The sequence below is a fragment of the Myxine glutinosa genome, chromosome 7, assembly GCF_964187855.1.
Source record: "Myxine glutinosa chromosome 7, kmMyxGlut1.1, whole genome shotgun sequence".
Lineage (NCBI taxonomy): Eukaryota > Metazoa > Chordata > Myxini > Myxiniformes > Myxinidae > Myxine > Myxine glutinosa.
Window position 1 is genome coordinate 143,641,118 of NC_136267.1, and position 15,487 is coordinate 143,656,604.

The following is a 15,487-nucleotide window of genomic DNA, read 5'->3' on the forward strand; positions in this document are numbered from 1 at the left end:
AACCTGTTAATCGATCTGTAAATCTCAATGAGGATGTAAAATACAGTGAAACACGCGAAAACCGGACCTTTCGTGGCAGAGTTGTTGTTGTTGTTTACGTGCTCCTTCCGTGTCCGTCACGCTTTATTCTAAAATCTTAAATGGTTCCTGCTGCCATACATGAAACATCTTCTTCATCCAATTCAGAAAGATAGACGGACTTTTAAAATAGAAACCTGAATCTTTATGTTTCAAACAGACATTGATTTTTTTCCAAGTATAATCGATCATTTCTTCTTGTTTCCATACTTTTTCCAGTAACATCCCTACATGCTTTTTCATTTTTAAAAATGTTTTTATTACTTGTTAAAGAGCTTCCCAACGACCTCAAAGTAAATTGAATGAAATTTACCATGAATTATTTACTCGATTTTACATCATTTCCTCAATCTTGCGGAAGTACCTTTAGGACGTGGATCAGCGTTACCCTCTTTCTTAACATACCAGGCATTTGGCTCACATAAGCTGTGCTGCTCTACTGAGTTTGGCTGACACTGCAAAAGGAAAGGATGCTAAATATTACAACGAGGCAATGGGCACAGTGAAGGAAGTGGGGACTTTCAGATTTCTCATATGTCTGGTCATCTGGTACGATATACTTGTCCAGATCAACTAAGTCAGCAAGGTATTGCAGTCAAAGGACATGCAGTTGGATGTTGCATTAGACCTGATCCAGGCGTGTCATGCTCACTTTTCTTACGAATCTGCAGATGAACCAGTTTCAGACCCACAGACAAAGTTCAAAATGGAATTGTTCTGCAGGGTTATTGATGTTTGTCTGACTGCACCGGTCGATTTGAGCAGGTGCGCTGCATCCTCCAGCCATTCAACTTTCTATTTCACATCGCAGCCATGAAAGCTTTAAGTGACAATGATCTTCGAAAAATCTGGAACGACCTTCATATCCGGCTAACTGATTGCAATTCAAGCGATTTGGAACCCATCGAGCTACCAGAAGAACTCAAGCTTCTGCACAACTCAGTTCCGGAAAGATGTTCTCCACTTGAACCACTGAGCTAAATAACTAAAAACTCCCTCATGGACACGTATCCAAATGTACACGTGGATCTGAGGGTTTTACTGACGATGCCGGTAACTGTTGCATCTGCAAACTCTCTTTCTCAAAGGTGAAGCGCATAAAGAGCTAGTTGTGCTCTACAATGTCACTGTCACCTGGACACACCTGGACATCATCTCAATCGAGGACTTAGGACGAAGACTGAGGTATGATGACATTATTGACAATTTTGCATCTAGAAAAAGTAGAAGGTTGAAATTGTAAAGCATCAATGATTGTCGTGTGTGTGTGTGAGACATGATATTTTGACTCCATGACTCATATATGTTTGATGCTCTTCGCATCCCCTCAGTGAATACCTGAAGAATTTAAATCCATAATAGACAAATTCCACCACGTAATACTTCAAAATGATGATCTTTCTGAGCACTTTTCGAAATGATGCGACATTCACTTTGTTCTGTTCTCCAGTTGTTGCCTTTGACCTTTATCTGCATTTTGTCTTTTTTTACTTCGTCACTTTTGTCTGTTCAGTCTGTACTACATCTGTGCCCAGTATGTTAGTGATCGGCAGAACAGGTTATTATTGACAGAGCTATGTGCGTATAGATATATTCAGAAATCATCAGATCTGCATTTGCTCTTTCCATCGTGAAATTCAAATAAACGACGTAATTTGCCCTGTCGGAATGTCTCCTCTCGCTCATCATTTTATGTTAGCGATTGATTGGGGTTTTTAAGAGGGTTTCCACAAACTAATTTTGAAGGATTTCTGCAGCTCAGTTTCTGAGATATAAAGATTTTTTTAAATGTTTGCATTTTTGGTCATTGTCAGGTCATTTAATGTTTGCTCTGATTCCTTAATATCTCTTCCTGGTTACTCCCTCCTCCGGTACGATAGACCTGAGCCTCGTCCTGGTGGTGGGGTGGCTATCTTTATCAAAAACTCTCTTCCTCACTCTCCCTGCACTGCCCTCTCTCCACCCCACCCACAGGAGTACCTCTGGCTACGGCTTCCTCTCCGCTCCCACCTTTTGTTCATATGTGTTCTGTACTGTCCTCCAAACAGTGATGACTCCATTTACATTTCTCTGTCGGACAACATGGACCAACTTCTATCAACTCATCCAAACTCTCTCTTCCTCATATGTGGCGACTTCAACTGTCATCATGCCAGCTGGCTGGGTGTGGGTTCATCTCTCACCAGCCATGGCACCTCAGCAAAGGACTTCTGCGACTCATTGGGACTGACACAATCTGTCAATTTCCCGACCCGGATCTCAGTCAATGGAGTATCTTCTCTTCTGGACTTGGTTATGACTAACTTCCCTGCAAATGTCTGCTGCTCTTCTTCTGCTCCAATCGGTTCTTCTGATCATGTGCTTGTTAAAGTGGACATCTCTCTGGCCATTCTCAGAGAGCCTCCTCAGCGTCGACGAGTCTGGCATTTCACTCAGGCCGACTGGCACGGTCTGCAAGCAGCCATCAATCAACTGGACTGGTCTCCCATCTCTAATGCCTCTGACATCAATTCTTCCTGGGAATTCTTCCAAAGCAAACTACTCTCTCTCATGCACAGATTTATCCCATCTCGTCTTCAGTTGTCTTACCCTTCCTCCCGTCCATGGTACACTGAATCTTGTGGTGAGGCAGTTGCCCTGAAACAACTTGCCTTTGCATCTTGGAAGGCAAATCCAACTGAAGGCAATCTCAGTTCCTTCCACCAGGCTCGAAACAAGTGTGTTTCTACCCTCAGGAGTGCCAGGAAGCACTATCTCTCCACACTCAAGATTGAACTCTCAAACCTGTCTCCTTCCTCCAAATCCTGGTGGCGTCTGGTCAAATCCGTTTCTGGTGTTTGTTCCCCCTCCATCCCCTCCCTTACCTCAAATGGCTACACAGTTGACACCGCACGTGACAAAGCCGAATGCCTCAACTCTGTGTTTGCCTCAAAATCTTGTGTCCCAAACCCATCTATCTCTGTTCCCACCTTTCCCAGTCGAACCCAACTGCTCCTGGACTCTGTGTCCTTCTCTCCTGACAAGGTGGAGAAGTTTTTATCAAACCTCGACTCTGATTCTGCAACTGGACCAGATGGCATCAGCCCTCGGGTCCTAAAATCCTGCTCTGCCGCTCTATCTCACCCTCTCTCTGTTCTTTTCACCCTCTCTTTTGCTCAAGGTCATCTGCCAGCATCTTGGAAATCAGCAAACATTACCGCTTTACACAAAAAAGGTGCAAAAACAGATCCTTGCAACTACAGACCAATCAGCCTGCTCCCAATTATCAGCAAAGTCATGGAATCCATCATTGCTTCAGATATCAAATCCTTCCTCTTCTCCAATGGCTTGATCTCTGATCATCAATTTGGATTCAGACCAGGTCATTATACTCTGGACATGTTGCTTCTGCTGTCTCAACAATGGATGGAGGTCCTCAATGCCAAACAGGAAATCAGAGCTGTCTCACTTGACATATCACATGCCTTCGATACGGTCTGGCACCCAGCTCTGCTCACCAAACTCACATCCTATGGTATTCAGGGAAATCTCCACTCATGGCTTGCGGATTTCCTCTCTGGTCGTAGGCAACGTGTGGCCCTGAATGGATTTCTCTCATCTTCCCTTCCTGTTCTGGCTGGAGTTCCCCAAGGTAGTGTTCTGGGCCCTGTGCTATTTCTGGTCTTCATCAATGATCTCTCCGACTCTCTGGAAAATCCTCTCTATCTCTTTGCTGATGACTCCACTATCTGCCGCTCCATTCCTCATCCCTCAGATCGGCAGTCTACAGCCTCCTCACTCTCTGCAGACCTGGACAAAATCACAGACTGGTCAAACAAGTGGAACATGTCTTTCAATTCTGACAAATCTCACACTCTTACAATGTCTCTCCGAAAGGACCGACTGGACAACCCTCCCATCTACTTTCTCAACAATCCTCTCCAAGAAGTTCTGTCGCTCAAGCTTTTGGGTCTCACTATCTGCCATGATCTTTCTTGGGAAAACCACATTTCCAAGCTGGCCTCCAAAGCCAGTCGCCGACTGGGCATCCTCCGTCGTGCGAAGTCCTTCCTCGGCACACCTGAGCTCCTCACCACATACAAAGCTTTCATCTGCAGCTCAATGGAATACTGTTCCCCCCTCTGGGCTGGTGCTCCTGCCTCACACCTTGCTCGGCTTCACGCTGTTGAGGCCAAAGCTTTCAGAATAATTGGAATCTCCTGCGATGTAGTCAACTCCGAGGGCCTTTCACTCACTCACCGCAGGCAGGTTGGTGGTCTTTCTGTCTTCTACCGACTCCTCTCCGGCCTTGCTCCCCCAGCTCTCTCTGTGCTCTGTCCCCCCAATATTCCTTCAGGTCGCACAAGATCTGCCTGCAACCCTCTTATGGTTAAACTGCCAAAGTCTAGGCTCTCTGCTCACCTTCACTCTTTCATTCCCCTTTTCTCCCACCTCTGGAACAAACTTCCCCACTCCCTTCAATCCCACTCCTCCCTCCAGGTCTTTAAAACAGCTGTTCACCACCATCTCTTATCTTCCCCCATCGAAAACCTTGATCTTTTCTACCCCCGGTAATTCACCCCAGAGTCCTTGCAGTGTTCATATGTTTTATTCCTCTCCCACCTCCCCCCAAGTCCTCCCGATGTCCCTGCTCTCAAATGTTGCGTTTGTGTCCTTCCCCCTCTCTCCCCATCTTGTCTGCCGCTCCCCTTGTTTTTTGTGTTTTGTGTGTCGGTTTGTCTTTTTGTGTGATTAATGTTAGCTCTTTCACGAGCCTCGATCTTGTATCCCCAAAAAAAAAAAAAAAAAATTTGTGATTTTTAAGGTCAAATATTTATTTTCGTATCCCAATGGAACCTGACAGTCAATTCCTAAATCAGATTTGATTTGATGTGCCTTAATTTATAGATTTGATGGGTTTTAATGCAAAAACCCACTTCTTTCTCTGATGATTCATTCCAGAGTTATTGTTAGAAATGTGATTTTCACCCTTTGATGACCTTGACATTTGACTTGGTTCATTGTTGGCCACATATCACACTCTGGTTGACCCATACTACTATGCTATCAAGTTTGGTTACAATTGGTGCAGGCATATCCGAGATATGACAACACATTACCCATGATGGTGTGGAAAGACAGATACATGCAGAGACAGACAGAACTGGTCATTCTAACAGTTCGCTAACCCCCTCTGGAACCGAGGTATGAATCGATTCTTCGCCTGAAGAGCTATCACCATATTATTAGCCTTCCAATAGAAAGGGCCCCCACGTGAGGTTTGCAGGGGACCCCCCCCCCCCCACTTGAGGTTTGCAGGGGGGCCCCCCACTTGAGGTTTGCAGGCGGCTCCCCACATACCCAGTGGAGGCTCTGCATTCAATCCATTGTCAAGTGCAAGTTCATCATATACCAATCTCTCCCTCCTCATCACCAAGCACACCCTTGCATCCCAGAGAGCCCGCAAACCCCTTCCCCACATCAACTCCTACTTCGATCCCCTTCCTACTGCTTAAGCACCATCACGTGTGCTCAGTGCGACCACCCATTGCACCCTGATCGATGCGATTGGATTTGACGTCCTTCAAGCTGCAACCATCTAATTGCGTGCTATAACTAGAACGGCACTCAGTAGAGAGCATAACCTCCGCCTGGTCGGCCATAACACTCAATGGTGAAGAATCACTTTTTTTTTTTTTTTTTTTTTTTTTTTTTAAAAAAGAAATTCTCATATCCGAATCCATATTCAGATCTTCACCAAAATCGAATCGATTCTTCCTTGTCAGACACACAACCTGTCCAACATGTTTCGTCCAAATCCATATAAATAACTTTTTGAGATATCCAGCTATGTATCATTTTTGGTCCAATCTCCCAATGGTGAAGAATCACTTTAAAAATTTTAGTAGCCGGATCCGGATCTGGATCTTCACCAAAATCTAATCATTTCGTCCTTGTGACATTCGCTACATCTCTGCCAAATTTCGTCCGAATCCGTCCACAACCTTTTGAGATATTTTGTTCACGGACAAACGGACAGACAGACGGGGGTGAAAACATAACCTCTATCCACCTTTGGCGGCGGAGGTAATGAGCCGCAAGTACTTTCTTACCATCAAAATCCTACCAAACATCAGCCATACACATTTACATCTGCAGTAAACAAAGACAGGGTTGCATCTGTGAATACACAGCGAGAGAAAACCGTACCTGAAAGACGCAAATGCACGTCATGCCGTTGCCTGCCGAGACGCAAATCCCGCCATATTTACACGTGCTGCCATCACACGTCGCCGTTCGATCATAAGCTTTCCCTCGCCCGGTATCTGGAGGAACGAGAATCGAACATCAGGACAAACAAAGACCATCCACATATACACCCGTGAGCAAGGATCTCACACCTTCACCACTCATCAGGAAGCAGCATCACGAGTGTTGCTGCACCACGGGGATTGATGAACGAAGCACGACGCAATTATACGATATGGCACAGTCGATGAACCCTCATGGAAACATAATGCACGTAATGACGACGGCGCAACGTAGGCCCGAGTTCGGCGGTTGTTGCGATGCGAATGCGAAGGGATTAATATTCCCGCGCGCGGCAGAAAGTCGTTAAATCTCATTGAGTTGGGAACGGTTCGGGTTCTGTTACAAAGATTATTCCATGTAGTGCAGCGGCATAGCAAAAATTTAAGAAGAATTGTGCATTTTGTGATGGAAGCACCAAATTTGGCACAATGATAGAATGTTATATTTAGAACATTTTCAGATATGGAACCACTTTGGAATTCACCCCAATGTGGCCGCCATATTGGATTTCAAAATTGCGGCTTTAAAAATCTGTAACCCTTAGGGGGGGGTGGCGGAAACAAATCCTACAGGCACAATTATTGCCCCATTCACCCTATATCTTTTCTAACATCAGTAGACACATTACAGCGGCGATTCTGAGCTCAAGGGAACATCTGGGGGTCTGGGGAGTGAAAAATTTGAAAATTTCGGCCAAAAATACCCCTAAAAGAGGTCATTTGGTGTCAAATTTCAGGGGGGGTCGTGTATTGTCCTGTAGATAAAACATGCTGGTCCGTTGATTAACCCCTAATTAAACGACTTTTTTGTTTGTTTGCTCCATCCAGGTTTCAATCATGTCGAAGCAGTTCAAGTTAGTTCATGTTACCAAGCATGTAACTTCAACGCCAAAGACGCCACTGGACTGGGAACTCTGTGTTCTGTGTCAAGTTGATATAGGAGAGTCCCTACAGTGTCCTGCTGTCACGAAAAGAACTGATGCAGGTGCTGGATACAAGACACTTGAAGACAATCTATCAGCATTCAATAAACCAGGCAAGCTGCCACAAGACGTGGACTTGCAACGACTGGATGAAGGCCAAGGGATAGCTGCCACTCTAGCTGCCCACCAAGCCAAGTGGCACAAGTCATGCAGGGTGAAATATAACACTACCAAGCTACAGCGGGTACAGAAGAGAAGTCATTCAGAGGGAAGTCCTATCCCCAGTACAATCACAGATAAGTACAAGCTTACTAGGTCTCAGGCAGCTTGTGTTGATAGCATATGCGACAATTTGTGCTTCTTCTGCCAGCAAGAGCTTGGTTTGGAGTTTCATCAAGCAGCGACATTGGAACTAGATAAACACGTTCGCAAGGCTGCAGAGTTTCTTCAGGATACCACTTTGTTAGCCCAACTGAGTGCTGGGGACATGGTTGCAAGAGAGGCCAAGTACCATAAGAAATGTTTGACATCCCTATACAACCGCGTGAGGGCAGCAAAAAAGCTTGCTGAGCAAAGCCAGAGCACGGTAGATGTCATTTCAGCAATAGTCCTTGCTGAACTGGTAACGTACATAGAGGAAACTGCTAAAGAAGAAGACACTGCTCCTGTATTCAAGATGGCAGACCTCACCAAGCTCTACACAATGAGAATGGAACAGTTCGGAGTTGTGCTGGAAACACGAGTCCATACAACCAGACTCAAGGAGCGTATCCTGGCACACTTCCCTGATCTGCAGGAGCACAGGCAGGGAAGAGATGTCCTGCTGGTGTTTCAGGAAGACATTGGCAGTGCATTAGCCAAGGCATGTCAACATGATATTGACAGTGATGTTGTGCACCTGGCACGAGCTGCAGGGATTATAAGGAAGGATATGTTCCAGTCATCTCAGCCTTTCAATGGGTCCTTCTCAAACAAATGTCAAGAAGAGTCTGTGCCACAACTGCTGCTGACAATGGTCTCCATGATTTTAGAGGGTGCAGGCATCAAAGATCAGGCATGTCAGTCATCGGCATCGGCGTCTGTGACAATAGCTCAACTTCTCAAATACAACAGTGTGAAGCATGAGAGGAGAGGTGCAGGCACAGACGTACGACACAGCATTAGTCAAGAGACTCCTTTGCCAATATATCTTGGCTTGATGCTTCATGCCCATACGAGAAAGAGGGAACTGGTTGACACATTATCTGGACTAGGGATCAGCATTGCCTATGATAGAGTGCTACGGATCTCTGCAGAGCTGGGGAACGGGGTCTGTCAGCGCTTTCGGGCGGAGAAGGTGGTCTGTCCCCCAAAGCTCCGCAGTGGAGTGTTCACCACATCAGCTGTGGATAATATAGACCACAATCCCAGTTCCACGACAGCACACGACTCCTTCCACGGAACTGGTATTTCATTGATACAACATCCAGACTATGACAATCAAGGCACAGACCGAGGTATTGTCATCATCGGGGGTGTCTCAAATGTCAAGACTGTGGAGGACCTTCCACGGTATTACACAGATGTACAACCAGTTAGTTCACTTGCCAAAAGCCACCCTGTACCAGCTGGAACCCAGGCGTCGCTGCAGAGGAATCCTGCACAAGCTGAACTGGATAAAGAGAAGAGGTGGCTCCAGACTGTGAAGGATGCATGTGACAGTGGTGACACACAGAATCCAGGAAACATTTCTTAGGCTGCACATCACGCAGAGAACCAATCGGCCAAGGATACTAGTATCACAGTCACACCCACTGCCTTGCTTCCCCTCTTCCATGACCAAGCCCACTCAGTGGCAATGATCCGCCATGCCATGGATGTCGTGAAAGCAGCGATCAATGAGCTAAACCCTGGACAGATACCCGTCGTCACACTGGACCAACCACTTTATGCGATCGCCAAGCAGGTGCAATGGAACTGGCCAGACACACATGGTGAAGATCTCTTTGTGGTCATGCTGGGTGGTCTACACACAGAGATGGCAGCTTTGAAGACAGCAGGAGACTGGCTGCAAGACAGTGGTTGGACACAGGCATTGGTTCAGGCAGAGATAGCAACAGCTGGCACAGCAGACTCCTTCTTGCGTGCAGCTCACGTCAGCCGTACAAGACGCGCCCACCAAGTAACTGTTGCTGCCCTACACATACTGCAGCATCGTGCATATGACATATACAACGAAAGAGCAACTGCAAGAGATGAGGAACCATTGGAGTTCGAGGCATGGTGTGACCAGAGAGCAGCGGCATGTCCACAGTTTCAGTACTGGGCCACTGTACTTAACCTGGAGCTCTGTATACTCCTCTACATACGTTCACTGAGAGAGTCCAACTTCACGCTGTACATGGACACCCTACCAGAGCTAGCTGCATGGTTCGCTGCATTGGGCCATATCCACTATGCTCGCTGGTTACCAGTCCACATCAGGGACATGGTTGGCATTGCAGAGAAACACCCAGATGTTGCTGCCAAGTTCCATGCGGGGCACTTCACATCCAAGAAGACTAGGCATGCTTTCTCCGCCATCTCCCTAGACCAGGCTCATGAACAAAACAATGCCACGGTCAAAGGCGATGGCGGGGCAGTGGGCCTAACTGAAAATCCAAGTGCCCTTCGACGGTGGATGGTGGCTGGCCCCGAAGTTGCTCGGGTCATCACAGAATTTGAGACCTCACAGCAACTGCGCCAAAGGGGAGAGCACACCCACCACCATGAGCAAACCGACAGTGTGCAGAAGAAGTTCGTCCAAGATGTCCGTGCACTGACAACAGTCATCGAAGAGATGGGCAGCCCCTTTGAAGAAGAAAGCACAGATTTGCTGGTCCTGGGCACACTGGAGATCTTGGGCCCAGCTGTTGTAGATACTGTGCATACAGCTTTACAGATTGGGAGAGATCAGTTCCATTCATTTGAGAAGGAACGTCTGGCAGACAGATCCAAGCCACTCAATGATGTCATCAAACGCAACAAACTCCCGTTGTTTTCATCCATCAAGGTCAAAGCTGCCCAGAAGAGCAAACAACAAGTAGCCTCTGCAAAGAGTGATTCAGAGCTCTTCTCCAGACTATACATCGCATGCCAAACCAGAGATGGGGGTCTCGAGCAGTTCTTCAAACATGAGAACAGCGCACATCCGCCAGCACTCTCGCAAAATGGACAGCTCCGCTTTGGTTCCAAAGCTGACTTGTTGCAGCCCTTAGAACAGCTTGTCAAAGCAAAGTCGGACCCACCACAAGTATCTTCTGTGATCCTCGATGGAGCTGTAATAGTTCAAATGCTGAGCCCAGGCCAGACCAAAACATTTCTTGACTATGCCACAAAAGTATTCGTTCCATACATTATGTCACAGCTTCAACATCGATCTCGTCTCGATCTAGTGTGGGACCGCTATGCAAAGTCAGGCAGCCTGAAGGCAACTGCAAGGACCAACAGAGGCAAGGGAATACGCAGACGTGTCACTGGCTCTGCCCTCCTACCAGGCAACTGGCCACCTGAGGGTGGTGGTGCATTGGTTCCCTATCTTAAAAAATGATCAGTTTGGGGAGTCCTATAAGTGTACCAAGTTTGAGCGTTTACCCCAATTTGCACAACGCATCAAATATCTTACCGAAAGCTGCCCCACTATTGCTCCTGGGGCTTATGGCTCACCCTGGTGGATGGTATAAACAAATCTTGCATAAGCAGCTAAATCGTGTCCTGGGACTTATGACTCACCCTGTAGGTTAGTTTGTGAACGGTATGACATGGTTGTTGTATTAAAGGTGTGACGTGGTTTAGTGAGCAACCCAACTGGAGGACGGGAATTGAAATCAAATTTTTTGAGTATACAGCAATAATAACAAATTTCACTTCACTGTAAATCAATTTCCGCCATCTTGAAATCCAATATGGCGTCAGTAAATCAACTTCTAAGTAGAACCATTCAATTCCTTGACCTCAAGTTTGTACATCCAGACACTAAAATCAAGGCTGTAGCTGGTATAGAACCAGAAATATTTGTAATTAAAGATTTTTAAGCCGCCATTTTGAAATCCAATATGGCGGCCACATTGGGGTGAATTCCAAAGTGGTTCCATATCTGAAAATGTTCTCCATATAATATTCTATCATTCTGCCAAATTTGGTGCTTCCATCACAAAATGCACAATTGGTTTGCTATGCCGCTGCACTAATGTGCGCACAGGTCCACAACTAGGCCTTCGTGTGGATCGATGTTCCCGTAAGCTGCTTTACAACGTGGTGTAACACAGCCGACATCGGAGTGTGGCGCGTCACGTGATCAGCGTTGGGTGACGGTGGCCATGGATGGGTAGTGATATGAAACGAACCATAAAAGTTTGAAACTCGCTGCGTGTACGAATTGCACATAACGTGATGATAGTGTCTCATGGACAAACATCATAGAGTTACCTAAAACATTTTGTATTTGTTCCAAATGCATCATGTGTGTGTGTATATATATTATATATACTAGCGTGACTCGGCGCGCTCCGCGCGCCTCACCACACGTCGTTTCAGAGGGGAAGGCATCTTTGACCATTTCGGTGTCTTTTGGGTTTCATGGTGTTTTGGGTCTTCAGGGCCATTTGGGTCTTCAGGGTCTTTTGGATCCTCTGGGCCTTTAAGGGTATTTTGGGTCTTTGAGGTGTTTTGGGTCTTCGGGGTGTTTTGGGTCTTCGGGGTGTTTTGGGTCTTCGGGGTGTTTTGGGTCTTCGGGTATTCAGGGTCTTTGGATATTCAGGGTCTTTGGATATTCAGGGTCTTTGGGTATTCAGGGTCTTTGGGTATCAGGGTCTTTGGGTATTCAGGGTCTTTTTGAGCCTCAGGGCCTTGAAGGGTATTTTGGGTCTTTGGGGGTCTTCAGGGTATTTTGGGTCTTCAGATGTCTTGGTGGTCTGAAGGGTCTTGGGGGAATTAAAGGGTCATCAAAGGTCTGAGGGGTCTCAGCAGTCTTAATGCAATTAAGAGGGTTAATTAAGAGGGTGGTAATTTTTTTTTTGAAGAAGAAGACGTTTTCATCACATATAAACATACATACATACATACATACATAGCGAACCATATACGTTTGCTCTATTATCTATACTAGCGTGACTCGGCACGCTCCGCGCGCCTCACCACACGTCGTTTCAGAGGGGTAGGCATCTTTGACCATTTCGGTGTCTTTTGGGTCTTCAGGGCCATTTGGGTCTTTGGTGTCTTCAGAGACTTTTGGGTCTTAAGGGTCTTCGGTGTCTTTTTTGTCTTCAGGGTATTTTTGGTCTTCGGGGTCTTTTTGGTCTTCAGGGTCTTCGGGGTGTTTTGGGTCTTCGGGGTGTTTGGGTCTTCGGGGTGTTTTTGGTCTTCGGGGTGTTTTGGATCTTCAGGGGTATTCGGCGTGTTTTGTGTCTTCAGGGGTTTTGGGGGTGTTTTGGGTCTTCGGGGTGTTTTGGGTCTTCGGGGTGTTTTGTGTCTTCGGGGTGTTTTGGGTCTTCGGGGTGTTTTGGGTCTTCGGTGTGTTTTGGGTCTTCGGGTGTGTTTTGGATCTTCGGGGTGTTTTGGGTCTTCGGGGTGTTTTGGGTCTTTGGGGTGTTTTGGGTCTTCGGGGTGTTTTGGGTCTTCGGGGTGTTTTGGGTCTTCGGTGTGTTTTGGGTCTTCGGGTGTGTTTTGGATCTTCGGGGTGTTTTGGGTCTTCGGGGTGTTTTGGGTCTTCGGGGTGTTTTGGGTCTTCGGGGTGTTTTGGGTCTTCGGGTCTTCGGGGTGTTTTGGAGGTGGGTATTCGGGGTGTTTTGGGTCTTCGCGGTGTTTTGGGTCTTCGGGGTGTTTTGGGTCTTCGGGGTGTTTTGGGTCTTCGGGGTGTTTTGGGTCTTCGGGGTGTTTTGGGTCTTCGGGGTGTTTTGGGTATTCGCGGTGTTTTGGGTTTTCGGGGTGTTTTGGGTCTTCGGGGTCTTCGGGTTGTTTTGGGTCTTCGGGGTCTTCGGGGTGTTTTTGGTCTTCGGGGTGTTTTGGGTCTTCGGGGTCGTCGAGGTGTTTTGGGTCTTCGGGGTCTTCGGGGTGTTTTGGGTCTTTGGGGTCTTTTGGCTCCCTCAAACTTTTGTGAAACCGTACCAAACTTGTGGTATGCACCTACCTCTCCCGTGTATATGTCCTAAGGGTATTTTTTTTGAAAAAATTCCCCGAATTTTTTTTTGGGGGAATTGTTTTAAAAAAAAATTATTTTTTTTTCAACTTAAGTCTTCAACTTCAATTGTTTATAAAACGTAATACGCTGAGGGGTTCTTTTTCTAATTGGTTTTTTTTCAACCCAAATCTTCAACCTAAATTGCTTATAAAAATGCAATATCACAAACACTACAAATAAATTTGTGCAAAATAATTGTTTGTATTATGATTAGTGTAAATCATGACAACACAGCAACTCAGGTACAGTCATTATCCTCAGCTAAAACAAGCCCGTTCCTCTGTAAGGACGCATGGTGAGGCGAGCCAAGCTCGTGTATATATATATATATATACACATTGAGTGCATGCTCAGTAGCATTGGCAGCAGGACAATGCAGGTGGCGACATGATCAGGTGCTGGCGGTGGTGGTGCAGATGGTGCAACAAGAGGTGCTGAGGTCGAGAGAAAGAAGAGTGGAGAAGGAGACTGATGGGGGAGAGGTGTGGTTTGTCAAAGAGGGCCAAGTGGTAAGAGGTGGAAAGAGGAGGAGGTGGAAAGCAAGAGGGCTGTCAGATGCTTGTGATTGGCAGGTGGTGGCAGACCTAAAGCCACAATTGGTATTCCCAGAGGAGATCTGTGTGACAAGGTTTTGACATTGACAAATTTTTGCCTGACATTGTCATCTGGACAGGTGCGACAAGATTGGTCATATTAGGGGAATTGTCTGTACCTTGGGAAGAGAACATGGAGGAGGTGCATGAGAGGAAGAGAGGAAAGTACAGTGAGCTGGACGCAGAGTGTCAGGAGAAGGGTTGGCGAGTTTCTTGTCAGCCATTTGAGGTGGGGTGTAGAGGATATATTGGCAATTCTTTTTCTGCATTTCTTCCTCGGCTTGGAGTGTGCGGGACAGAAAGAAGAAGGATGTGTGACAGAGTGGCCCAGGTTGCCTTGAAAGGCTCACTTTGGATTTGGAGGAAGTTTATGGAGGCAAGTCGAACGGTGTAGGTTGAGGTTGTGGGTGGTGGTTCATTTCAGCCTAAAGAGGTAGTGACTGAGCGTGGAAGAGAAATTGAGATGTGTGAATGGTGTGTGTGTGTGTGTGTGTGTGTGTGTGTGTGTGTGTGTGTGTGTGTGTGTGTGTGTGTGTGTGTGTGTGTGTGTGTGTGTGTGTGTGTGTGTGTGTGTGTGTGTGTGTGTGTGTGTTGCAGGAGTGGGTGTGGTTTGCATGAATGTGTTTTTGTTTGAGTGGTGCATGTTGTATGGATAGGTGGTCGGTTGGTTAGGTGTGGGTTTTTGGGGGTGTGAGTGAGTGGGTAAGGGGCTGTAGATTCTGGGAGTGGAGGCGGTTTTGTTGTTGTTGTCTGTGTTCTCAATGGCTGGGGGTGGGGGTATGTACGCATCCAGGTATAGCTGCTGCATGTGGAGGCATGTGTGCCCCTGCTGGCCCCACCTAAGCTGACCATATCGAGTTTGAAGGGCCAAAACGGGATGATGCTGAGGACCTCGACTGAGGACCCGGTTACTGAGGCACACTTGTGACCAGGTGTGTTTTGAATTAGAGGGTAGGCAGTGGTGTAGTTACCTTAGTAATATTAGTTAGTACCTTAGTCCAGGTATAATTGCATCGGTAAGAAGAAACCATCATGTATCATAAGTAAGGATCCGGTAGACCGTATGTCGTGCAAGCGCGTATCTTCGTTCCTATCACGAGGGGTGGGGTTACGTTAATTAGTTAGGAATTATGGGTAATTACTCCCCTTTTTGTAATGGCCTCTGTTATTAGTCCCCTACCGGTGTACACCGGAGGGGACTATAGGTTTGCACGCCGTCCCTCCGTCTGTCTGTCTGTCAGTCCGTCAGTCAGTCCGTCACGCAAAGAACAGTTTTCCGGATTGTTTTTCTAAACGCTTAATGCTAATGATTTCAAACTTGGCACATGGTTTCCTCATGATAAGTTACAGATCAAGTTCGAACCTCACGACGTTTAGATCATTTTTGACAAAGTTATGGCACTTTGA

The 15,487-nt window shown here is 46.6% G+C and overlaps 1 protein-coding gene across 3 annotated transcripts in view; it reads right to left on the bottom strand.

Annotated features, from left to right (window-relative positions):
• The window catches only part of LOC137431716 (tomoregulin-1-like), a 147,158-nt gene that overhangs the window by 107,747 nt on the left and 23,924 nt on the right, over positions 1–15,487 (bottom strand). The window contains exons 1-2 of one of the 3 annotated variants that reach the window (XM_078782381.1): positions 11,509–11,575; positions 6,268–6,383 (exon numbers count right to left, since the gene is read on the bottom strand). In XM_078782381.1, coding sequence (XP_078638507.1) covers positions 6,268–6,291 — 24 coding nt within the window. In that variant the 5' untranslated portion in view covers positions 6,292–6,383; positions 11,509–11,575. Of the gene's footprint in view, positions 1–6,267; positions 6,384–6,458; positions 6,729–11,508; positions 11,576–15,487 lie in introns of those variants that run through there. The other 2 variants (XM_078782380.1, XM_068123346.2) reach the window with 2 other exon arrangements.